The 24,921-nt window shown below is 38.5% G+C and overlaps 1 protein-coding gene across 6 annotated transcripts in view; it reads right to left on the bottom strand.

The window, feature by feature from the left end:
• The window catches only part of CNTN6 (contactin 6), a 148,498-nt gene that overhangs the window by 52,957 nt on the left and 70,620 nt on the right, over positions 1 to 24,921 (bottom strand). For 5 of the 6 annotated variants that reach the window (XM_032985765.1, XM_032985764.2, XM_032985761.2 and 2 more), the window contains 4 exons: positions 13,596 to 13,691; positions 13,219 to 13,287; positions 4,036 to 4,239; positions 2,394 to 2,496 (listed from right to left, as the gene is read on the bottom strand). In XM_032985765.1, coding sequence (XP_032841656.1) covers positions 2,394 to 2,496; positions 4,036 to 4,239; positions 13,219 to 13,287; positions 13,596 to 13,691 — 472 coding nt within the window. The remainder of the gene's footprint in view (positions 1 to 2,393; positions 2,497 to 4,035; positions 4,240 to 13,218; positions 13,288 to 13,595; positions 13,692 to 24,921) is intronic. The other variant, XM_032985763.2, reaches the window with a different exon arrangement.

Below are 24,921 nucleotides of genomic sequence, written 5' to 3'. Positions count from 1 at the left end.
ATGTATGATTTGCTGTTCCATATAGAAAAGATGCTATTTCTCTAAATACCATGAAAGTACTTTCATTTAAGACTTTTGGAGACCAAAACCACAGCAGGTTGCCCATAATCTACCTTAGATGTGAAAGATTTCTGTTATTCATAGCACAGAGGTAGCAGCAGCTGACAGCATTGTCTGAAACAGTGGACTAACAGTATGAATATAGAAAATTATGGATAATGGGAAAGCAGTTCTGAAATCCAAGAGAGATAATAACCGTTAGTGCTTGTGGCAGATCAGAGGTATAGCTCAACAAATGTTGAGCTGAATTGATTTTAACATAAACAGACAATAGTAGGGGCTAGAGTTTTAGTGGAATTTAGGCATCTAAAGGTGCAGATGGCCACACTGCTGCATTTATATGTGCCTAACTACAATTGTAAACAGCTGGAGGTAGGAAACTTCAAGCTTTTAACAATACCACTAATCACCTGCATACCTTTAGAAATCTGCCCTTATCTAATAAGTTAAGAGTATTTCACCTGCAATCTGTTTCTCTCCCTTTATTGTCTGAAATAAAGCTTTTTCACTGATTGACATATTAGTGAAAATGGGGTTCAAGGCTCTGTTCAGAGAGAAAAAAAAGGAGACAAAACAGTACCGTTCTGTATGAGGCACCTATCAAAAAAACTTCTTGAAAGGAGAAATTCTCCAGCAACACCACTAAAGAGCCTTTACTCAGAAAGAGAACCTCTCAAACACGTGCACTGGACTAGATGCACATTAGCAGTATGATATAAAGAAATTGTGAAGAATGGATTTCTGCCCATGGATCACCGGTGTTTACACAGTAAAACACCAGGGAAGTAGGAAGGGACTGGTTGCAGCTGCAGTCCTATATACAAAGAAGAAAATTTATGTTAAAGCTGCATTAACCCTCTCAGCTGTTCCATTTCCTAAGCACAGCACAGAAGGTACTGTGCTCACTGAGGGATTTCATTATCTTTATGTCCTTTCAGTCCACCATTTTTTTCTCTCCTGAAGATGTCCTTAAAATGGCAAAACCTGTGTGCCACATTAACATGACCCATCTTTACCCCTTCAGTAAGAAGGCACTGTTTTGTACATATTATTTACTGTTTTTGAAGTGCTTTTCTGCAGTCAATGTATCATTGTTAAATTCTTTCCATGCAACAGATGGAAATATGAAATGACAATTTGAAATGTAAAGCCTGCACTGACTCACACACAATTAAGGAGGTATTTAAAGAGAAGTAGCTTGACAGTATTTGGAAAGAAAAATCAGCTTTAGCAGTGTTCCAGTCTGGTACTTGTTTTGGGCCAAAAAAATGCATATGCCTTTGAATATGGCTCTGTGGAAATATTCTTCATTCTTAAATAAAAATTAGCTCTAAGACTAGTTTATATAAAAATCTCATCTGAAAGGGAGGCCATTTCCCATCTTATTAACTTTTTATTTGCTTTATTTTTCTGCTTCCCAGCATAGGTTCCAGAGGAACATTTGATTAATTTGTGCTGTCTGCAAGTCAGGTTTTTAACCTCTGGGAAAGCTCTAAACACTTTAAAAGCTTACAGCATTAAACCTGATTGTCAATGTAAACTTAAACTAAATAGAGGTCAACAATCTGAGGTTATTTTAGCTTTTCCAGAGAAAACAGATGCTCATTGGAAACACTAGGTTTTTTTTAGGCTGGCTACAGTTACTCAGTTAACTACCTGTTCTTTGAACAGAGCACCCCTTGCTGTTTGAATGCACTACTACTTCTGTAAATGAATGCAACAGTGTAAGCAACCCAAGAAAAATATAGGTTACCACAAGCATAATAGATTTGTAGATTTTAACAGGAAGGGTTACTGATAGGGCTTCCCAGGGCTCCTCAGCATCACCTTGGAGAAGAGGGCACGGAGAGCCCTGGGAATCTGCTAGATCCATTCCAGACAGTCTGTGTGCTTCTGAAACACAACCTGCTTCCCCAGGTTGCACTCCTAACAGTGCCACACAGAAAAACCATTCCTGTTTTGATGCAGATCGGATGCGAATGTGCAGTAACACTGAATGATGTAACCTGAAGCCAGGTCTCATCCCGGAGTTAAAACTACTCGCAAGCAATATAGTCTTTGTTCTGATTTTCCCTCCCCTCCCAAACCCTTTTATCCCCCTTTAAGCTGCAACCAAGTGAGCATCAGTTCCGGTATAGTTTTCTCATTTCCTGGGGAACACATTTTGCAGAAAAAAAAAAAAAAAAAATCAAAAATAAGGTTAAAAAAAGTAAGTTTTGCAAATTCACGTTCTGACAAAAAAAAATTTCTACTGTGCAGATTAGAAAGACCCATTGTTTCTCACCGCATAGCAGTGTTTGAACCCACATTTTAATAAAAGACAAAAATCTTACTTTCCAAGGGCAAAGCATTCCAGTTTAACAGATGAACCCTTCGCTGCATATGTTGTTTCTGGAAATCGTACTTCAATCTTTGGTTCATACTCCCCCATCACACCTGTTGAACATCAAAACAGCTAGCACTCCAGTTGAGCCCCAGACCTGTCTAGTACAACAGAATTTCAGTGTAAAAGAAAGGATGGCATTAATAATGTCAGAGCCTTACGTTCCACCCATGGCAATCACTACGTGATGTCAATGGAGCAGGCTTAGCCTTCTGGGTGAAATTCAACCCAGTGCTGAAAGCTTATGTGAAATCTGTAAGTTCTACACATTTGAGAGTCGAAGAGCACGACTTTATACGAGGTCTATGGGTAGAAGTATGTTACACTCGTGAATTAAGATTTTAGAGATAATTTAGGGTTCACCCCTCTTGTTGAGAGGTGTTAACAAGCAATGCCTTTAACATCGGTCACTTCACTGAGTGGCCACTTCTCAGGACACTGAGTTGATTCTGGGTGTAAGAGAGAATTATGTAATTATCTGTCCAAATTACTTGTAAAACATTTAAAACGTCTTTAAAGCATCCAAACATTTGCTCTGGGCTTGAGAAAGGCTGATGTATTTAGATGTTATGATCACATCTGAAAATCTGGCTGAACAACCGATAAATCACAGTTTATGGCAGATCCTACACTGAAAATTAACTGATCCTTATTTTATATTTAATAGGGATCTGGCTAATATTACGCATACAATTTACACAGTTGCCTTAGAGGCTGTCTGTTTAGGACCCAATCCAGAGGCTAAAGTGAATGGGAGATGATAAAGAGACTGATAGAACAAGCCTAAGGAAAAAAAAAAAAAAAAAAAAAGTAGAGTGATGAAAAGGAAGGAAATGACCAAAAGAGATCTTAAGTATTTACACTCACAGTTTGTACCAAATTAACTTTTGAGCTGTGGAACTAAAACTTTGTTTTGGGTGATCTAATTGAAGATGTTAAAACCCAGCAGTCTCACAGTGGAATTATTATTCTATCATGCACAGCTGAGTTTTATTTATCCTAGAAACATAACTCTTTACAGACTTTTGTTACCGATTGTCGCCACTGCTTTGCAAACAGTACAAGGATATTGAAATTTAGGTAAGCAAACTTACAAAATAAACTTTGTGTAAAGATTTCCCATGTACATATATTTCTCACTGTGAACATTTAATTAAAGTGTTGTCAGAAAGATATTTGTATATGTGCGGGTGAGTTTCTCACCTCAATGACTCACTTTGAATCTGCTTTCTAGATTTGATATTTGGGCTATACCCAGGTTATACATTTAGAAAGCTTTGCCAGTTTTAGGCCTCAACACAAGCATCCATAAGACGAAAAATATTAGCGTACCACATGACATTCTCGTGCTATTTTTCGATGATATTGAACACTCCTTTCTTTGCACGTTTATCTCACTGTCCCTGCCCTGACAGCTCAAACATCATTTCAGTCCAGCGGAAACCGTGGGATCACGTCCCACTGTTCAACTTTTTACTGGGAGCCTTCTGCCTCCATTGGGGCCGTCTAGCAGTATCGATTTCCAATAACTGGCGATGAACCACTTTGTGTTGTGCTGCCCGTTTTCAGCCAAACATGCCGAGGTAGCTTACCATCGCTGCGGAGGGTGAGAGGAGTGGGTGGCCCCCGCACGCTTTGCTCTGCTTTGGCGTTCGTTACGGCGCAGGTGTAATTGCCCACATCCGATGGCTCTACTTTGGCAATGTACAGATTGCCCGTTTCTTGGGAAACAAAGCGGCGGGTATCTTCTTGAACAGATAAGGTATTGTTGTTGAAGATCCATGTATAGGACAAGCCTAGAAAACACCAGATACACATCATGCACCCTTTCCAGTATAATCTGCTTCCCATTAGTGCTTAAGTGCAATATTTTCAGTTGAAAGAACAAATCAGTTACAGGGCAAACCACTGGGGATGCACAAATTAGCAAAGGAAAGGTAAACATTGCTTTAGTTTTAAACGCATTTCAAGCCTCTTCAGAAGGTCACAAAAGTTTTTGTCCCCTGCTACTTTTAATTTTCCTGCTTAGCCTATTTAAGTAGGAATAGCAGTGCTGCAATGCCATGAGAAAGCTGTTTTAGTAAATAATTTCTACTTATAACACTTTCCCTCTGAACATGCAGAGAGTGAATTGCTGGTCAGTGTTACAGCTCCTTACTTCACCCGGAATATGGAAAAATCAAACTGGTAACATGGAGCTTTAGCATGAAATTCTCATGAAGGGGGGAGCTGAGCTGCACACAAATATTTTGGACATTATTGAATATTTGATCCTATTGAACATTTGGCCCTTCTCCTTTTTTCCACACTTATATCTGCTCCGTGCTTCTTCTCCTATTCTGACATCCTAACCCTTTTTCCTGCTATCTTTTCCCACAGAGTGTTTCACAGTACATACCTTTATAAAGTGTATCTATAGTCTAGGCAACTGAAAACTGATTTGACTAGCCCACTCTGGAAGGGCTTGCCACCCAAGGACCCCGTTTTTTTGGAAGGGCTTTTTGTCGTTTTTGTTTGTTTGTTTGTTTGTTGTTTTTTTTTTTTTTTTTTGTTACACCTCCATCAGCACAGCAGCAAGTGGGGTCGGTGCGTGTCACACAGCGCGGGGACACCCGAGGTGTCCTGCCCTGCCAGCCCCGCGCTGCGGCTGCTCCGCATTGCTGCCAGCGCCCAACAGCAGGAGCAGGACTGGAATTCTGTCTTTAATAAGGCACAGTAAATCAAAAGTCTCAAAATCTACCAGTTTAGCTTCCCTTAATTAAATGCATAATTCATAAGGTAACAGTGTTCTGCCAACAGCTTCATTTTTACACATTTCCCCCATCAACAATCCCATTTGAAAAAGATTATTTACGTTTCTTCCCCCCCCCCTTCAGTTACAACATGGGTACAGTATGGTAATAAGTCTGCAAACTCCAGTAGTTTTGTGGAATTTTATGTTATCATCTTCTAACATTTTAGGACTCTCATTAGAAATGATGCATCTCCAGGGAGCAATCAATGACACTTTCTATACTTGGCTAAATCCTGCAATAGGTTCTGTTTTACTACAGCTTAATGTTACACTTTTTTTCCTGGTGTATAGTAAACATAGAAGATGCAACAATTCCTAAAGTAGTGTATTATAACACATGTGTGTATATATACATATGCACAAGATAAAAGCACCATGTTTTCACACTGGCATGCCTGTGTATTTTTAGTTACCTGGTTAAAGCATCTATTTACTGAAGAAAAATCTGTAGATGGGTGGGTTTTCCCACAGTGAGGATCAGCCTATAGCTAAATCTAAGTGATACAACCAAGACCTGACATGTCTTCCTGAGACAATTAGATACAGACTTGGTTCCTCAGGTGCCAAGTTTGATGACTATGGTCTGGCTGGACAAACAGACAAAGTGACTGGTGTGGATAAAACTGTGGTTTCAACTCATTTTTGTGAATTTCTCTAACCTGCAAGTTAGGGACCATAATCAAAATGCTGAAGATTTATAGGGTAAATACTTTATGTTCAGTTAAACAGTGTGTTGTAAACTTGGCATTTCTGTGGAAGAAATACTTTGGATCTGCAACCTTTTCAGATTTCACAAGAACATGGGAGGGCTGGTGACCTGATGTCCTTTTCGTGACAGCTGGAACCCTTGTTTTCCTCCACACAGAGCTACACAAAGGCACATATGGGCTTACGTGCAACAAAACTGCTCTGAACTGTTGAACTTGATAGTTAGATGCCCAGAATTCCATGACAGGATAGTGTATCTAATGAGAAACGGGAGGTAATTTAATAATAAGATAAAAGGAAAAAGGAGTTTGGAGGTTCCCTTGCCAAAGTCCAGTTCTGGTGTTGGCAATTACAGGGCTCAAGAAAGCACCGACTCACTCTAACAGGACACCACCATACCTGCCAAGACACTGAAAAGTTGTCCACAAAGGACCTTTATGCTTATGGCATGCAATCAAAAAACAGATTTCTGCTGTAGGAGATGCTGTTAACTTCTTTATATAGGATAGAGTATACAAATCCTTGTAAAACTATTAAAACCAACTATCCTACACAGACATTCTTCATGAGGTCAACCGGTGAATTAATCGGTGAAAGAGTCAGTCCTTGTCTGTTCTGATTTCAGTTCTTAGGGGGCTCCCACTGCCTTCATCTTCTGAAGTTTCTGTTACTCTCTCCCTCTCTGTACTCCACCATTGCCTTAGGGCCTATTGATGAATTTTTCCATTAACTGGGAACAAGTGCAGACCCCTCCTTTTCATATTTAAATTCCTTTTCCCCCCAGTATAAGGGATATAAACACTATTGCTCTTCTATCTGCAGGTTCATCACCACCAATCTGCAGGCCATACTTGCCTAGAGCCTAATTCAGCTCCGCTAAACTCTGTAGAAACTCTACTTTTAATTGACTTCAATGGGAGTTGAATGAAATCTCAAGATTTCAGAAAGGAACCAAACTTTGGAGCTCAAACTTTTTTTCTCTTCCAAAGTATAATACCAGCAGTCTGCTCCCTAACATAATATCTTTTCTTAGAAAGTTAAGCAACAACACCGACAGATGTAACAGTTCAGAAAATCTAATGTTGGGTTATGAAAGAAGCTAGTATTATTACTTAAACATTTCCACTTAGGGTCACTTTGAATAAATCAGATGTGTAGCAGACCCACTCAACAGGCAAAAGTCCCATGTTTCCGCTTATAGGGTTACATTCATTTGTGTGAGTAAATCAGCAGCTGGGAAGGGTCTGGTGAAGGTAATGCTAAACAGAAGGTAAAAGCATAGAGGGGAAATTATAGACATAGTTACTTCCTAATGAAGTCTAGCTTAAATGAAATTGAAAATTGCTGCTGCCAGCTATTTTATAGAACAAATAAAGTTACAATTATTTTTTAGTTTATTTTTGGTTTCCATTTAACAGCAGGATTTCTGAAACAGATAGCACTTGGAATCATACTTCAACATACCCATGACAGTCTCAGAATTACTGGATTTCAGAGACCACTGTAAAAGGGCTTCAGCATAAAAGGTTTTACACAAGTCTTCGCCATTATCAGCACCAAAGATTTTTGTGGGCATTTTTTTCTCCATTTCATTTTTTCCTTTGTGCATAGGCCTGTTTGGCTGTAACTTTCCCTCTGGAGTAACCACTTTTCATATGATGTTGAAGATGAATCAACATGCCTGAAGGGAGTAGAGGTTTTTTTATACCAGACAAATTAGATCAATTTTCCTATTGCTCTTTTCGCTATAGTTCATGTGTGATGTTTTAGAAGAATGAGTGCGTGAAGTAAAACTATACAGTGGGACATAAGGGAGAGAAGGGGCTGGGGGAGGGAGCCCTTCCAGAGATGTTCACTGATAACAGGATACTATTGTGTACGTGGCAAAAAGCAAGTTAGAGTAGTTGCAGGTAAGTTCTTACTCAGTGTTTCTTTAGATATGGAACAAACAAGCAGAATTTGGTCCCAGATTGTGGGATATTATTCCCCATAAACTTCTGAAGGAAATTGCTTACAATAGAAGTTGAGCTTGTTCCAAAGACAGATAAAGAGAAACTATGTTGTATCCCTAGTTTACAAAAAAATTAAGCTTTATACCCAAAGAGAATTCCTCCAATATGTGAACCTACTACTAATAATACCATAAAATTCAGAGCCTTATAGAAGTTTCAGTGCTTAGTTCACAAAACCTAATAATAAAATATTATTTATATAATTTCTACCCTAATTTTTTTAATTTAACACCTACATGTCAAGGTGTTTTCTCAGACAAGCTTTGAAAACGTTAATCACCTTCAGGTAATTACATTTTTGAATACTGTCTAGCTATAGCATACTAAATATCACAGTGCCACTCCTTTTCACATGTACAGCTTCTTGGTCTCAGCCCAAATTAACATATTTGAGCACTGAGCATCGGAAAATTATATTTCCTCTCAAAAGACGGTGATCCCAATGCTGTTATTGACTCTGTGAGGAGATGCCTTGGAGAGCACAGAACTGCCTTTACTTCAAACGGGATACATGTCAGTGGAGGGATAATTACAGCAGTGGAGGTTTCATTAGATTTATGTCAGAGCATGAGCTATTTCATTAATGCTGCAATCCTATTTTTTGTTTTGTTTGTTTGGTTTTTGTTGTTGTTGTGTTTGTTTTTTGTTTTTTGTTTGTTTGTTGGTTTGGTTTTTTGTTTTTTGTTTTTTTGTTTTTTTTTTTTTTAAATCCAAGGCAAGTGACTATGTGGTGCCAGTCTCCCCTCTCATTCCAGAGGCCCCCAAAAGCAGGTTAACTCCAGCTCACCTTCCAGGCAAGGCCTGCACTTGGCCAGGCAGGAGAGCACTGCCTACGCCTGCCAGCTGTGAGCACTTCCATGCAGAGCACAGCTGGGAAAGAAGAAGAGCAGCTGATAATCACTCCTGATATACTAGTCTAGGGAATAGAACATTTCAGTGCTTTCCTCAGCCCAAGCAAATTCAAATCAATACTGCTCCTTCTGCAGGAGAACAGCTACAGGCTGGTCTCAGGGAAGAGGCTCTCCCCCGCCTGCCAGAGCTGGCAGGAAAGGATTAAAGATTCATAGGAGCATTGAGAAACAGGAGCAGAGAGAAAGGGACTCTAAATCCATGACTAAGGCACTCCACTTTATAAAGGCAGATGTACTTCAAACCTTGTCTTTAAGATTATACATTTTTATAAAGTAGACTGTAATATAAAATGCAGAAACAACTGGAGGCAGAAGTCAAAGACCCTTTTACATAAAGCAGCACAGTTCACCTCATCCCATCCTCTCCAGGTACCCAGTTTTCTATACCCTGCTCTCATATGCACCTCCCTCCCCACCCTTCTGCTGGCTGAGGATCTAGAATATTCCCCCACTAAGTAGATCCACAGGGCTCTTAACTTCCTTAAGAGTGTTTTGGTTTTTTTAATGTATCCTTGGCATAGCAATATCAGCAGAGAGAAAAGCCTTACAGACTCAGCAACCCAGCTTCAAACCCCGTGTACGCACGAGTAAATGCAAATGCACGAGTGATCCTGCTGCTCCTAACAAGATTAGCAACTTCCCTAAAGCTCTGCAGGGAGCCAGCTTGAAGGAAACAGGCCTTATATCAGACTTCACTTCTAAGAAAATAAATGAATAACAGTCCAGCCCACAATCTCGTGTCAAATGTTACCATTTAGGTAACAGCTTCTTAATCATAGTCAGGTCAAGTTCATACACAGCTACAGAAATGAAGGATTCTGCAAATATCCTTCCTCCTCCCTACATGCTTTCCTCTACCTCCTAGCTCTATCTAAAGCACTATTTTTTGACAACAAAATAATACCATGGGTTGATTACAGAGGGAAAAAAAAAAAAGCTGACCTCAAGAACTTAAGCTGGAGAAAAGACACTTCTCAGGGAAAGAAATACAGCTTACCTTCCCACCCCTGCACTCCAGAGCCTCACTAACAAGAAGAGAAAAATCACATGCTGAACTTTATAAGGTGTGTTAATGAGCCTCATAAATAACAACAGCTGAGGCTGGAGAGCAGCTGGTGCATAAATAGGCAAGGAGGGGCTGGATGAGGAATGGGAGGGTTTAGGATGAATCAGGTATCGTGAGGTAGTTTTACCTCTTTCTTTCTAAAGCTAATTGCGGGCTGTGTTTTTTTGTTCATTAGCTGTAGTAGTTTTTTAATGCTTTTTTTCATCTAAGGTATAAACTGTGTTTTAGAAGGTAGCTGTTTTTTTTCTTTCATCACAGTATTTGATCTTTACTAAAAAGTACTAATGTTTGCTTATGGCAATATAGAGTATGTTTTATTTTGGTGTCACATTTTTTAGTATTGCTTTAACGCAATTTTGCAAAGTTTTTGTTCTCTGAGTTGGTTTAAAAGGTAAAACCTCTGGAGTAACTCTTCTGTACTTTTTTAATAGTTTTTAATACCTAATTGGTTAATATTCTTTATCTATTATTATACTGAAATTGCTTATTTCTCTTGTACAAGTAAAAATAGGTTATTAGTGTAATCTCAGTTAAGAAACACGTATACAAGAAAACAGTGCAGCTGTTGTGAACTATATCAGAAACCTAAGTTTGGCTAAACTTAAGCTTTAAATATTTTCAAATGTGGTACAATCCTTGCAGCATATTATAAACACCTGAGTGGCCTAATGATATCTGCAGAGCTTGTATTCCTGGGAACCTAGCTGAAAGCTTAACTTCAGGCTGTTCATGGTGTAGGGCTAGATAAGTTTGGCAAGTTGTTGGTTTCTGTAGAGAGGTAGAAAAAGAGGTGAAACACTTCTCTAGATACTATAGATAGAAATATTCATTGAGCTCTCGTTTTATCTACCTATTCTTACTTCTTGATGTTATATGTGAAGAAACTTTAATTAATAAATATGCTTTTCTTAAGTTCTTCCCTTTCTGTCTCTTCTATTGCTAGAAGAAGCAGATACAGTCTTTTGAAGTTAACAGGAAGAGGCTAGTGCATCTTATTCCAAAATAACTAAATTAACAATAGCTTCTTCAAACAACTGTTTTACAGAAGCTTTCTGTCTTCATTCAGTTCAAAGGAAAACAAAGCCAGTAACCATCAGAACCATCTTTCTCTTTTGTCTATGAAATGCTTGGGTAGGACCAGGTCTGTGAAGCGACTCATCCTGAGGAAAGAAGCGGCTGGTCTATAGGAAGGAGAGCCTAAGGGGCTGTATCCATCTGCTCTGGCTTCCTTGGGTGTCTTTTCAATGACATTGGTATCTTCTTTCCAAGAGCACAGTCAGTGCTTTCTACCTGAACAGTTATCCTCATTTTCCCTGTAAATGCTCATACCAGCAGAAAGTCTGCATTGGTTATAGGCTGCTGGGTGAGCATTTCTGAGCAATTTTATTTCTTAGTCTCCAGGACACATTATACAGCTTGTATTGTCTTACTCATGCTAATGGTATAGGACAGGCGTCTTCCAAATTTCTTGATATCTAACTAATTCCTGACCTATTTAAATTATTGTGCAGAGCACTTGTAATGGAACCTGTATGCAAGGCTACTAATCCTTTTCCCTGTAGGTATTGTAAGTCAGAGGTAAAGGTTTCAATAAAAAAAAAAAATCCCCATACCAACTAAATATACAATCCTTTTTATTAAAAACAAATTCCTAAGCATGTTGAGATAGTATAGAACTTATCATAGTCCATACTATGTAGTTCATCCCATGCCATATAATTTTGGATCATAAATGCAGAGTTTATAGATGACAAAAGAATTCAGTTTCTGTTCTGTAGAGACTGGCTATTTCAGATAATGTATTTTTCAGGCCTATTGGTCAACAGCTCGCATTTCCAGCTGAAGAAACACTGTGGCAAAGGCTTTGTTCATGGATACCATTTTGTCAGTTCAATTAATCTGGAGTGAACTCACTTGTTAACTATTTATTTGTTCTGAATGTTTTCTTCTACTCATTCCTATTTGTCAAATTGTAATTTTACCCTACAGCAAGAGGGAAATGTATAGCTTACTGACTCAAGGATGGATGTGTTGTCTTTCTGTCTGTCCCATTGATACATTTCAGGAACTCTTTCAAGCTTTTTCTGCCCTTAAGGACCAGGTTTCACTTCATCTCCTTGATTATATACTTCTTTCATATGGCTGTAAACACTAAGTGAACTGACATTTCCTCTCTGTTCAAGACTTGCGGGCTTTAAATTGATTGATGGGTTTCTCTACATCTCTGATATACTGCATCCTCTTTATAGATCACTATTTACCTTCTCATGGGAATTTGTCTTATAACTCTGTTTCTTTCAGAAGAATTGAGGAACCATTGCTGAGAGCAGGACTTTGGCACTAACACCCAGAAAACTACAGCTCCTGTGGATGTGTGGTCACTCCTGCCAAAAGCAGTTCATTGGTCATCTAAGAACTGCTGATTCTTGCAATCCAGAACAAGACAATTTTGTATCTATGTTATTGATATTTCCTCTCTATTAATATGCATTTGCTTTTCCAGGGTAAAATTTCCAATTAGCTTCAGCTACTTGTGTTAGGAAACCATAGTTCTTACTCCAGACTTCAAAAGAACTGAAGCAGTTTTGACCTGGGTTCTAACACCCTTGAAGGAGGTTTGTGAAGGTATGTGGCTCAACTTGCAAGAGTTACTGTTGGGGGGGGGGGGGGAGGAATCTCAAAAGATCACTCGAGATTCTCACTTCTGGTATGTAAAAGAAGCGTTAAAAATGACAACAGCAGTGTGTATATGTGTTCAAGCCCTTGTATTGCTTTGTAAATGCTGATGTTGGAGGTACCAATACACCTATAAAAAGGGGGAAAATTAAAATTGCACCTCATACTTAGAGTTGTCTTAAATGAAGAGTGTGAAACATCATAAACGCATTACTGGTTCATTGAATGTCACTTAGACTTTTCCTCAGCCAGAAAGGAAGACCTCAAACAGCCTTATGAATAAAAAGCAGTAGTATACAATGGCCATAGATGCAAGGCACCCCCAAATCAATTCCTCAGAAAACCTCTTTTCATTCTTTAAATGAAACACTGAAATTTACCAAGCAATCTGATCTAATCAGACCCCCTTTAATTAGGGAGATTACCTCTTCAGCAGTCCATTCTTATCTAAATTTTTCTATGAGTTTTATGATTATCAGGAAACAGAATCAGGTATCCAAGAGCAGAAGACAAATATTTATGATAAATCTAATGTATAAAATTCAGTATTCAAATTATAACATTGAAGGAGCAAGTACTAAAAAGCAAAATAGTCATTCCATTCTGACCTGAAGTGGTTTTCATGTAGAGAGAATTGCTGATGGTTGCTCTTCTGCCATTCCATAGGGACCAAGGAGCTGAAATAACCAGTTATGTCAGGAGACAACCTTTTAGACCTTCATGCTTTCTTTCCTTGTGTCACACCCAAAGAGCAACAATATGTTCTAGTGCCTCAAGTAACCATAGAACAAGAAAAAAGGGCCCCATAAGTGGTGCAAATCCCAGTGTTTTTTAAAGAAATGAAATCGAAATTTGTTGTAAATCCATACATTTCATGCACAAATAAATGCCAGTGCTAATCAGGCAGGAATCTGCACAGGCTAATTCTCCTTGGCTATTGCAGTTGATGTTCAGGCTGCACACAATGTGGAGTTATTCATCATACCTCCGTGATGTGGTGGAGGACCGCAGAGCAGAACCACTCCTTGTCCTTCTCTGACTGACACGGTGCTTCTGATTTTTGTTTCAAAATTTTCAAGATCTTGAGAGAAGGAGAAAACAAGACCCATTTATTATTGGTCAGATTTACTTCTTACTGTATCCCAAGCTATGCAATGCTTATGTAACTCAAGAATGTATTCATGTATTCAATAGCATAATCTAATCTCACTATGCGAATTGACATACTCTATGGAAAAATAGCTCATCTGTCTAACCTAGTGTCTAGTCCTTTTGCAATCATGAGATTCATAAAGCAGTTATACCCTAACTCTGTGTGTTTGTATTTGCAACTCCTAATTGCAAAGCTAGTGTATTATTCCATTATTTCTTCTAGCATCATTTTTTGGAATTTATTAGTCTCTTAATCTATGTAAGTAGGAAAAAAAAAAAAAAACAACACACTTTGTGTTTTTTCATTTTTTTTTTTATAGAAATAAAAAGCAGGTGTGCTTTTCTATATATACAGAAGTGATAATTAAACATCATCAGGACTCCCACAGAGTGTGTGTTTAAGTGATGATAGACGTATGCTGTACTCTTAATGAATTTGTTTGGTCCTGAAGCTGTCTGTGGTAAGTGGATATGTTTTAATTGACTCAAATGAACTTTAGCACTGGTTTTAATTGGCTCAAATTAATTTTAGCATTGGTTTTAAATGGGAGAAAGGGGATACTTTCAGTAGTAAATCATGTGATGGTTTAGGGAAATCTCCTGTATAAACATGTCCATGCTTATCTCCTGTAGGTGATTTTGATGGCTATTAATTTTAACATTTTTACTGAATATAACACCACACTTAATCTCCTCTGTCTTCTTACATTTCAGTGAGATGTGCAAGTATTATCAGTCTCATTCCCTTTGAATAATTCAATTACAAAGCATGACACAATAGATGTACTCTAAAAAAGTTACTTAATTTTTAATCCAGTTCTCCTGCTAATGGGAATTCTTACTACTTTTGTCAGAGTATTTTGGGAAATGACTGCTTGAAATACATTCAAAATATGTTTTAATATAATAAATGATATCAGTGTCTCCTTAAAAGTCTTTGTACCATAGTATTGTACACTTCTTGCCTTAAGCTTTTTATTTACCATGCTGCAGATTCTTATTTCAGACAATTGTTCTATTTTTCATCATCTGAACAACTATGTGATCCAGACTTCAAGAGAGAGAAACGGTTCTCTTTGGTCAAAGCAATAATGATTACTACCTGTACAGGCTCAGCTATTTATGTCAATATATCAATTTTCTCCCCCTTAGTTGAACTTTACACAGTTAATTTTTCTTTTCCTCCCCTTCAGCTCCTGTATATTTGTCTCCTATGAAGACATTGTCTACTCAGAGGTGACTGAATTGAATTAGGCAGCTGTAGCACCTCCTTACGCTGTCATAGCCACAATAGATGGTACCTGTCAATACACAGGGAAAGTGTTTTAAACTCTGATGTTCTTTTAATTGCCTGCTGGCTAAATCTCTGCCTTGCAGTTTGGGTAGTCCAGGGGGACAGAAAAGGACAAGAAAGGCCAAAAAAAAAGAAGAAGAAAAAATATTTATTCAGTCCTGTAACACTAATTGGAAAAGAAAGCAGTGGATGGTGGTAATATGACTGGCTAGAGTTTGGATTCATACTTAGAAGGTACTTACTGGTTCAATCTCAGAAAGTGTGGATTTATTTATTTACCTATTTTGAAAATATAGTCTGAGAAAATTTATCGGCTTGCTTTTCTTTCCTGTGGATTAAGTGCTTTCTGAGAAGGAAAAGTCCAGCACAGAATATTTGCTTGGAAAAGTGGTCCCTGGGACAACTGCCAGGACAGTAGATAGGGATTTGCTTAGTTTGTCTGGCCTGAGACTTTGTGCTCTAGGAGAAGGGGCCAGCTTTGTAGGGGAAAGAAAAAAAAAAAGAAAGAAAGAAAAAAAACAAACAAACAAACAAAAAAAAAAAACAAACATGAATTTTCCTAATTATTATGTTAAATAGAAAAAAGGTTAGAAAGGTGCAAAACATTCAGATATTTTAGGATTCTCGCATTAGCAACAAAATTGGTCACATTTCCCTTTTCTATCACTTTCCTTGAGCTGCTAACACAATGTGGATTGTGCTGTTTGTGCATAAAAATGGACTTAAGAAAACAAACAAAAAAACCCAAACAAACAAAAACAAAGAAACCTAAAACTCTTGGGCAGTATGGAAAATATATGTTGTCTAACTAGCGGTTTCCAATTCTTTCCAGTATAGTAAATCAAGCCTCATTTTTTTTTCTGAGGACAAATCTTCATTTTTTATGAGATGCCCAAGAAAGGAGGAGAAAAAAAAAAAAAAAGGAAGCACAGTGCAGCAGTAGCAAAAAGTTTTCCTGACAGTTGATAATTAACTATGTAATACTTTGCAATTGGGATAGATTTTGGAAAGTAATTTGCTAGTAGCAATTCTTAGTTTAATGACATGATATGTCATGATATCATTTTTACACTAATTTTAGATACTGTAACACCTGTCTGTTTCTGCATTAAACTCATGAAAAGTGTCCCTGACTTAAATAATGAAAAAGCAGTAGTACTAGGTCTTTTATGGGATCCACTATTTTACAATTAACAGGACTACTGTAGGGAAAAAGTTGACTTTGCCTTTTTAATCTACACTTTTCAACCTTAAATTGAGTATCAAAATCTGTATGTAGGAATCTGAGTTCTCTCATAGCATGTTTATAGTCTGGTTATACTAAACAACTCAGCTGTTCTTAATGCTAAGGAGATTTTCATCCCATTATGCTTAATAATGAATCACATGTATAAAAAAGTAGATATGGCGGAACATAAATGGTCATTTAATCTATTTGTCTGGCCCATGACAGGTTCATGTATGATATGTCCATCCTAACAGATACTTATTTAACCCATTTTTAAAGGCTTTTAGAGATAGACATTTCTGTTAGTCCATTCCAGTGCTTGACTGAGGTCTTCATCACACTGTATCTTTTAGAAACCCCCACCCCCAAAAATTTAGTGTTCCTAAACAGGAATGATTTTTTTTTTTGTTCTATCTGAAGTTGATTTTTATAGATAATTGTACAAAATGAATTTATTCAGTGTCTCTCTCAGTAATAAAGAATCATTGCATATTAAAAAACAAACAAACAAACAAAATAAACCTAAAGAAAAACCCCCAAAAAACTCTGGAAAGGCAAAATAAGTAAAAAATAATTCATTAGGGGAATCAGTCTTCTGTCGTCATCTTTATTGGACCCTTTCTCCAGGCAGGCAGCATCTCCTATAAAATATTATGACACCTCATTCAGGTGGGATTCGATAATGAGTTACAAAATTTTCTATCTTTGTTGTGTAGCCCAGGATGATAAAGAGAGGAAAGAGGTGGACCATCAGAAATAATGCTTCTTTTTGCCCAAAAGATTTTCACATATCATTTTTCCTCCTTGTGGCATTGTGTATATTTTCAATGATTAATTGCAATCTAAAATTTGTTAAATATACTAAAAAATAATCTGAAGATGAATATAAGCGTAGATATTCTACTTTGCTCTTGTTATTCTGAAAATCTGGTTGCTTCTCAAAACCACTTCTCTTTGCCCTAAGCAGGCATTTACACCAACAAAGCACAACCACTGTTCTCCCTGTTACTGTTACCTAGCATAGCTTTGTAACATAACATGACATAATCTAATAAAGCATAATGTTGCTTGTCAAAAAGAGTATCAAATAAGATCGCTAAGATCAGGTGTTTGGCACACATTTAGATTGCTAATATGCACTTAGGAATAGTATGACTATTTAACAGATGGTATATTTGCTAACTTCAGTGTTTCTGCAGAGTTCTATAAATAAATTATCACCTAGTTCCTTCATAATTCCTTCCATTCTTTGTCTCTATTTATCTCATTTTATGAACAACGAGTTCTCTCACACGGCATTGCTCTCTCAGCTGCGAGTTTTAACAAAAAAAGAACTTTTTTCCATCACTGTGCTTGTTGGCAGATTACTATTGGTATAGCACAATTAATCAGTTGGATGTGATAATGAGGTCATGTAGGCTAAGCAAAATGCTCAGATGAACAAGTGATTCCTCACAGTGAAGAGTGGAAATATATGGGCTCAGCTGTGTGTGGCAAGAAGTCATCATCTTCGGCTGGGAACATTTGCAGACCTAAGCAAGAAAGGTATGTGCTCAGAACGGGGAAAACATATGGCATTGTGTGGAAACGGAATTGGAGAATGACAGGGCTTTCTCTGATGTAAGTGGGAATAGTTGAGGTGAAGGCAGCTTTTGGCTCCTTACCAGGAATGGGGGAGAAGGAATGGGCCAGAGCTTTTCTCAGCTGGTGCAAGTCAATAGTACCCCACTGGGGTCAAGAAAGTTATGCTGATGTATGACAGCAAAGGATATGGCCTACACGTCTTCAGTGCAGATATTCACTTACAACAGAAACAGAGGTTGAGAAGAACAGCGTTTGGGGATGAGGATGACCCTCAGTGTAGCTTTGCTGAGTACAGAGCTGCCGTTAGAGAAGGCAAGCAAACCCACAGTGGTGGTCCGGGGTTTACCTGAAGTGATGAGCCATGGAGATTGAAACGAATTGTAACTGATATACACAAATATCCCCTGCTGAAGTATTTGAGTTAATAGGCTGATTAATACGTTCAGCCACACAGTATATTTTCTTTAGTGTTTTAAAGCTTAGCACTGACATAATTGCCAGTTGTATCATGAATATATCTCTTCTAATCTCTCCACCACCACTATTACCCACACATCTGTGTTGTTTTGTTTTGTTTGGTTTTGTTTTTTTTTTTTGTTTTTTTTTTTTTTTAATATAAAGTTGCCTTACAAGTATTAGAGTGGTAGGTTTAACTTGAACAGCAGAATGTGTGAAGACACAGTAATTTTTACTGGGACTAGGGAACTACTTTTAAAATACGTCTGATAAAAACAAAACCGTAATCACAAGCAGCAACTCATTCATTTTAACTTCCCAATCATGCATTTGAAATTCCTCAAACTGCTCAGGGATAGGTGTAGCACTTCCAAACCTGTCCATTTTAAGAACGATTATAGGACAGCTCTGTATTACCAAATAGTAAAGAAACTGGGGTCTTTTAATATATGAAATTGTTAAAGAAAATTAGAAAGACCAATTTATCACCTTGCATAATTACTAACAGTTCATCTGAATTAATGTAATTTCATGCTTTCTTGAGCTTCTGATTTTTTTCATAAATGTTTTGTCATTACATAATCCCAAATATTATAATTGTAATTACTTGTTATTGAAATGTGCAATGACTGTTAAGGCATTAGTAGTTAGAGAACTTTACAAATTAGCTATGTTCCTGAGGACAAGTCAGTAAAATTTTTCACATTTCCATGGGGCTATGTCAAATTGTGATACATCACATCTGTTCCAGTTTCTTCTGTTTCTCTTATTGGCTATGATATTTTGCAATATGATTGGTGTTTCTGGATGTGATGTATCACAATATCAATTCTCTCACAGGGAAACGGGATAAAAATTACCACCTCAGCAGTTTTTAAAAGCAGCTCATTGTTACGATTTGCTATTAGCATTTCTACCAACTGTGTTATGAGCTGAGAATTAGTTTCCTTCATTTGCCTGTGACTGTAATGAATTAGGGGGGCCATTGGTAAGCATGAGTCTGAATTCAATGTCTGATTCAGAGGAATCAGATCTGTTATAGCTACAAATAGAAAAATGTGAACTTACTGGATCTTTTAAATTATCTCAGATTCTGGGAGGTCCCATACTTGGCCAGATTTTGGGTTTGGTTTATCTTCTTTCACGTGCAGGAAGTCCCAAACTTTTGTTGGGCTAAAACACCGTTAGATACAGACGGTGCCTGATCAGCTGGTCAGGCCACTCCACAAGGCCTCCTGCCCATCTATCCATGCCTCTTGCTTCTCCTCAGCATTGTTGTACTGAATCACCTTGTAGGACACTAGTACCAACCTCCTATGGCTTGGTTACCAAGGGGGTGTGTTATGGGAATACCCATCTTTCTCCAAATAGCTGCCGAAGGAATGGTTAATCTAATTTCCTACAACTTTCCCTGGAAAGCAAACTCTTCTTTTTCAGCTTTCCAAACTATAGTAAACTTGCTAAGCTAACCTTCTGTGACAGTTCCTTTGTCCTGATAATAGTGTCAATACATTAATGTTTTCCTGTTACCATCTAATCTCAATTTTTTAAATGTTCTAATTGATTTTCTATGAGTTCAATCCTGAGATTGAACAGTGTTATCTCTAATTAAGGTGTCTGAAAGCTGCTTAGCATTTCCCATTTCCTGATTTTTAAATACTTGCATTTTCCACTTAACACCTACTGAGTAGTCCTGCTCCTTCCCCGTTTGAAGTAGGGGTAAGCTTCTACTTTGCCAGTGCAGTAACATCACAGGGTCTTTAAGGCTGGAAGTTGCTTCAGGATGAGCCAGGGCAACACCTGAGTGTCTCCTTTCACCAGGACAGGTTAAAAATCAACAGTAATTCCCACCTTTGTTCTAGTTTTCCACCCTGGTTAAAAGAGGAAGATGCCCTCCCCTTCCCCCCGAAGGAGACCACCAGCAGAGCCCCATTAATGCTCTCGCCCCAAAGCCCCACTCCTCTCTGCCCCAGCAGAGCAGTCTGCCAAATCGAGAGGGAAAAGCACAATCACTGGGTCTTGTCCTTCTCCAAAGCTGCGTAATCAACCAAGGACCTTCATCAGGGCTCCTTTATTTAGTTAAATTGCTTTGGAACTTCTAAGGGGAGAGGACCTGTAATTTACACATTAGGATGCACAGGGGCCCTAGGTCTTCAATTCAGCTTAAATGGTATGAATAGCCAATCCAGGCACTAATTTTCAAGGTGGGGAACAATAATTTCTGCCACAGCCTGATTGTCTTTTTCAATTAAAGAGTGAAAATGCCCTTTACAAAGTAATATCAAGCTTCTCTAGAGGAAAAAATGGAAGGTCACAATTAAATTAAACAGGGAGAGTGAGGGTGAAAAAAAAAAAAAAAATCCTTAACTGACTTGATTTTTGTTCATGCACCAAGAAACCCAGTGCGAAGAAACATGCTGTGAAGCTCTAGTGCTGGTCTACATCTGTTTTTTGTTATTTTTTCCCCTTTTACAGAGTTAGCAACATAAAATATTAAAGCTCTCCTCTGAACTGAACACAGAACTTGCACTGAACAGTAAGTGTTGATGCAGCCTTAGGGCTCCTACTCTAAACCCCATCTGCAGGCCAGAGGCATATCTGAGGATCTAACCCTCTCAAAGGGAGGGGGAATGTAAGAAATATATTTTTAATATTTTATATTCCTGAACAGTTTTCTCGCTTGTCACGGCAGAGTTCATTTGTCACCTGTCATCACAGAGTCACTTTGCCGTCTGCATGAGTTTTCTCCAGATTGGAGTGCTCTTAAAAATGGATTTCTCTCCCCAGTATAAATCTCACAGGCCAGATTTATCCCTGCCAGAACTACACCGATTTGACTGACTTACACAGGAGATGGCCCTGGCCCCCTGTGTCAAGCTACCTCTTGGGAGGAGTGTGAACTCTTGTCCAAAACCAGCTGCTTTCATTTCTATTTCCCCCTGCCCCCGCAGTGACCTGGTTTCCCAGGGTCTGTGGAGATGGTTCATGGACTTGCCCCTTCCCTTGGACCTTGACCTTCTTGTTGGCAGTGAGTAGCCGTGCCCCCGATCCTGCAGAGAGACCCCTTTGCCTCCCTGTCCAGGGTCCTGCTGGGTGCCTTCTGTTAAACACCCCACAGTCCCACTTCAGGTTATTAACTTCTTTTAATAATGCTTCTACCAACATGATAGTGATCTACGCTCATAATACATACCATAAAAAAAAAAAAATGGCAAGGAGGAGCAGGCTCTTATGCACTGCTCCAAGTGTGTAACAAGGATGTCCACGCATATTTTAGCCCTTCCCAAATTCCTACCCAGCCCTTTGGAGATCTCCACCCAGCACAGAATTACTTCTTGCAGAATTACCCTGGGTTATGCCCAGACACTGCTGCTTTATCCCACTCTTTCCAGCTGCAAAGCCATCAAAGACTTCCAACGGGAATTTCAAGATTTACCCGAGTGACAGATGTAAAGGATTTCTGAGTGTGAATCTTCTAAGTGGGATTTCAGGTGTAGTATGCGTTATTAGTTGTTCTTTCAGTAGCATTTAGAAATTAATATTTACAGCTCAATGCATTCTCTGGACCAGATGTTGTTTGCCTATTGAAAAGAGCTGTCTGTGGCCTTATTCCTGCGCACCATGGAAAGTACCCGTGACACACACTGTTCCTTCTTCTTCAACATAAGCTATGGAACAGAGAAGTTTATCTTGTACCTTAAAACATTTGTGTTAGACAGGATCAACCTTCACTGCAAAAATAGCTAATCAATTGATTTCATTACTTTTACTCAAAAAAAAACAGTCATTTATTCCAAAGAATTTAACTCAGTATTTTTTTTTTTTCCCTTGCAAGCCCCTACCTGTAACTTCTTTATTGTTTTTTTGGTCACACCAAAGAATAAAGAAGTTCATGTGGACATTATGGATATTTAATTCAATAACTTATTGGTATCTAAGTCATATTGTCTGCAATGAAAGTAAAGCAGATGAAAGGAAAATCACCCAGACTGCAAATATAGACTGGATTTATCCTTCAAAAATATTAAATTTTATCAATCAGAATCTAGTATCTCTGGGATCTGTAGATGCTTTGTTACCTGCCATATCTCAATCACATATATTGCTTTTCCAATACAAGCTGCAATGGGTTGATTTAGGATAAACATTTTTATAGGAACTACAGAATAGTAAGTAATATATAACTAAAAGATAATCTTCAAATACTTATACATTCCCTATTACTACTTTATCTGACTAGCTCACTGCCTGTAAGACTCCTTACAACATCTCTGCAATGTACGTCTCCATTTCATAGATAAAGAATTCCTGTACAAGCAGGGTGAGAGCCTCCTTTTATAATAGAAGTTTAAGCAACTAACCTGATGGAATAAAACAGCTTTACCAAAGTGTCCTGATACAACATAACCTTGAACATGGTGGTTAAGTACTCTGAGAGACATCTTTGAAACCATTCGAGAGAGAGAAAAATGCAGCTTGTGTTTCTGATGCTGCGTGGTCTGCTACAACATTTAATAGAAGGGGCACGTTGCTACCATCAACTCCAGCTTGTGTGTTTAATAAGAGACAGGAGGTCATGGATGCATTTGGTGTTGGTGGACATTAGATGGGCTCTGAGAACACAGAACAGACTCAAACCTTTAGGGAATGAAGAGGAAAGCAAAACGCCTTCATTATGTAGACATACGCATATCTTCTGGTCTTAAGATTCCAGGCTGTTCTTTCTGTCTTCAGGAATGTCTGGATATTTGCATAATCCTATTCTTGTAGTATCTGAGCTTTAAAATAGAAACACTATTATCACCCTGACTTGTCCTGTCAGCAAGCAGATGAAACCCTTCCAGGCATCCTGCTTCATCACTGTTGAATGGTGGTTGATGGCTCCTGCTTTTCCTTGAGCCTGTGTGTGCAGAGACTTCTCCGAAGAAATAAATACTGGAAAGCTCAACAGAGGTACAGAGAGATGAGCTGAATATACTGCAGTCTTGCAGCATTTTTGGTCTTTGAGTGACTAAGCTGCATCGCTTACAGTTGTTTCTCTGCAAATATTCTGCTCAAAGTAACCTTGAAGGAAACACCGTGCCCCACTTCAGAGTACCTAGAGCAGTGCACAAACCCCTTACAGCAATGGATATCAGATTCTCACCATGTTTTTTTCTAATTTTGTGGTGAAACATTGTGAAAAAGAGGAAAAAGGGAAAATATGCTGGAGGCTGCTGGGTCTGTCCATGGAGAGCATCCATTAAGCAAGGAACTTGATGTAGACTCTCACTGTGGGGAACTGCTGCAGAGAGTGATGCAGCATTGGCACAAAGTGTCCATAGCAATCAGAACTGATGAATGAAAGTTCCATTTCCTTTTACCCCGGGCAGAATTTTGTCAAAATATGGGCTTTATTTCCAAGTAATAATCTGAATTCTTGGTACATTCACTGTAACATTCTATTCAGAAGCTTGCACTCCTAGCCATACACAGGAAGAGGTAGGTAGTGCTGCTGTAGTTATACTGGATTATTCAACTGTGGTTAAAAGTCCAAAAGGCAATTTTGAGCTGTAAGCCTATTTACTGACATAAAGAGAGATCACAGTAGTATTTCCATCCTCCAGACAGGATCGATCTGCAGGGAGTTTGCTACTGCAGGTTGCATTTTTGTCTCACCCGCTCACGGGAAGATGCAGATTGTGAAATGTTGTCAGGACCATCAGGAAGGCTGTGCAGAGCCTGGAAAGGACACTGGTTTCTATCTGTTTCTCCACATATCTGCAAGTTGAGATTATATATAAGGAAGCCCTTTCAAAACAGAGAGGTAGGCTTAGTGCGTCACTTAGCGTTTGTAGGTTGTAGAATGATGTGAGAAGAGGCAAGTCTATGACTTTACCCGAAATGTCCTTATAGAGGATAAGAGAATGTAGTAAATGAAGTGAAACTTTGGGGGGGATGTATCTTTGATGATGGCCTGCTCCTGCCACTGGAAAGCTGCTCTCTTCCTCCTGTTTGTTCTTTGGTTATCAGTTGGCCATCCCTGAGTGCCTACTGAACACTAAATTGAGAAGCATATACCTCCTCTTGAAAAAGAAAGAAGTTGCAGTATTTATTCTTGCAATATAAGCTGCTAGACAGCCTGATCAGTATGCCAGCCCTTGCATGCAGTGATGAATTAACAATCAGTTTAAAGACCCAGAGAGCTTTACTCAAGGTGGTAGTTACAACATCTAGCACACCTTTTAATCAAATACAATTGTTACAGAGGGATTTCTGGACACACACAGTACCACAATGCAACCCATCCAGAAGTGTACATGCCATTTAGACTAAACCTCATGCATATCCACACTTTGCAAATTCAGACTATCTGATCTAAGTGTATTATTGATTTTGCCATTTTTCTGTTTCAAAGCATATACTACAAGTAAAAAGGGTTATGACATTTTGAGGCACGCTGTATTGCTTTGTGCTGTTTCTGTAATTTGTGTGCAGTCAAAGGTAAATAACATGATGAAGTAATCAGATGAAAAGTGGGCTTTCATGCTAGCTGAGCATCTCGCAGACAGTCATTCTAACAGGGCTTTGCTAATGTTCAGACTGTCACGATCTAGC

Source organism: Tyto alba, unplaced genomic scaffold (assembly GCF_018691265.1).
Source record: "Tyto alba isolate M040663 unplaced genomic scaffold, T.alba_DEE_v4.0 Super-Scaffold_3, whole genome shotgun sequence".
NCBI classification, from domain to species: domain Eukaryota; kingdom Metazoa; phylum Chordata; class Aves; order Strigiformes; family Tytonidae; genus Tyto; species Tyto alba.
Note: the sequence above shows the minus strand (reverse complement) of the source record. Positions and strands in the feature narration are given on the sequence as shown.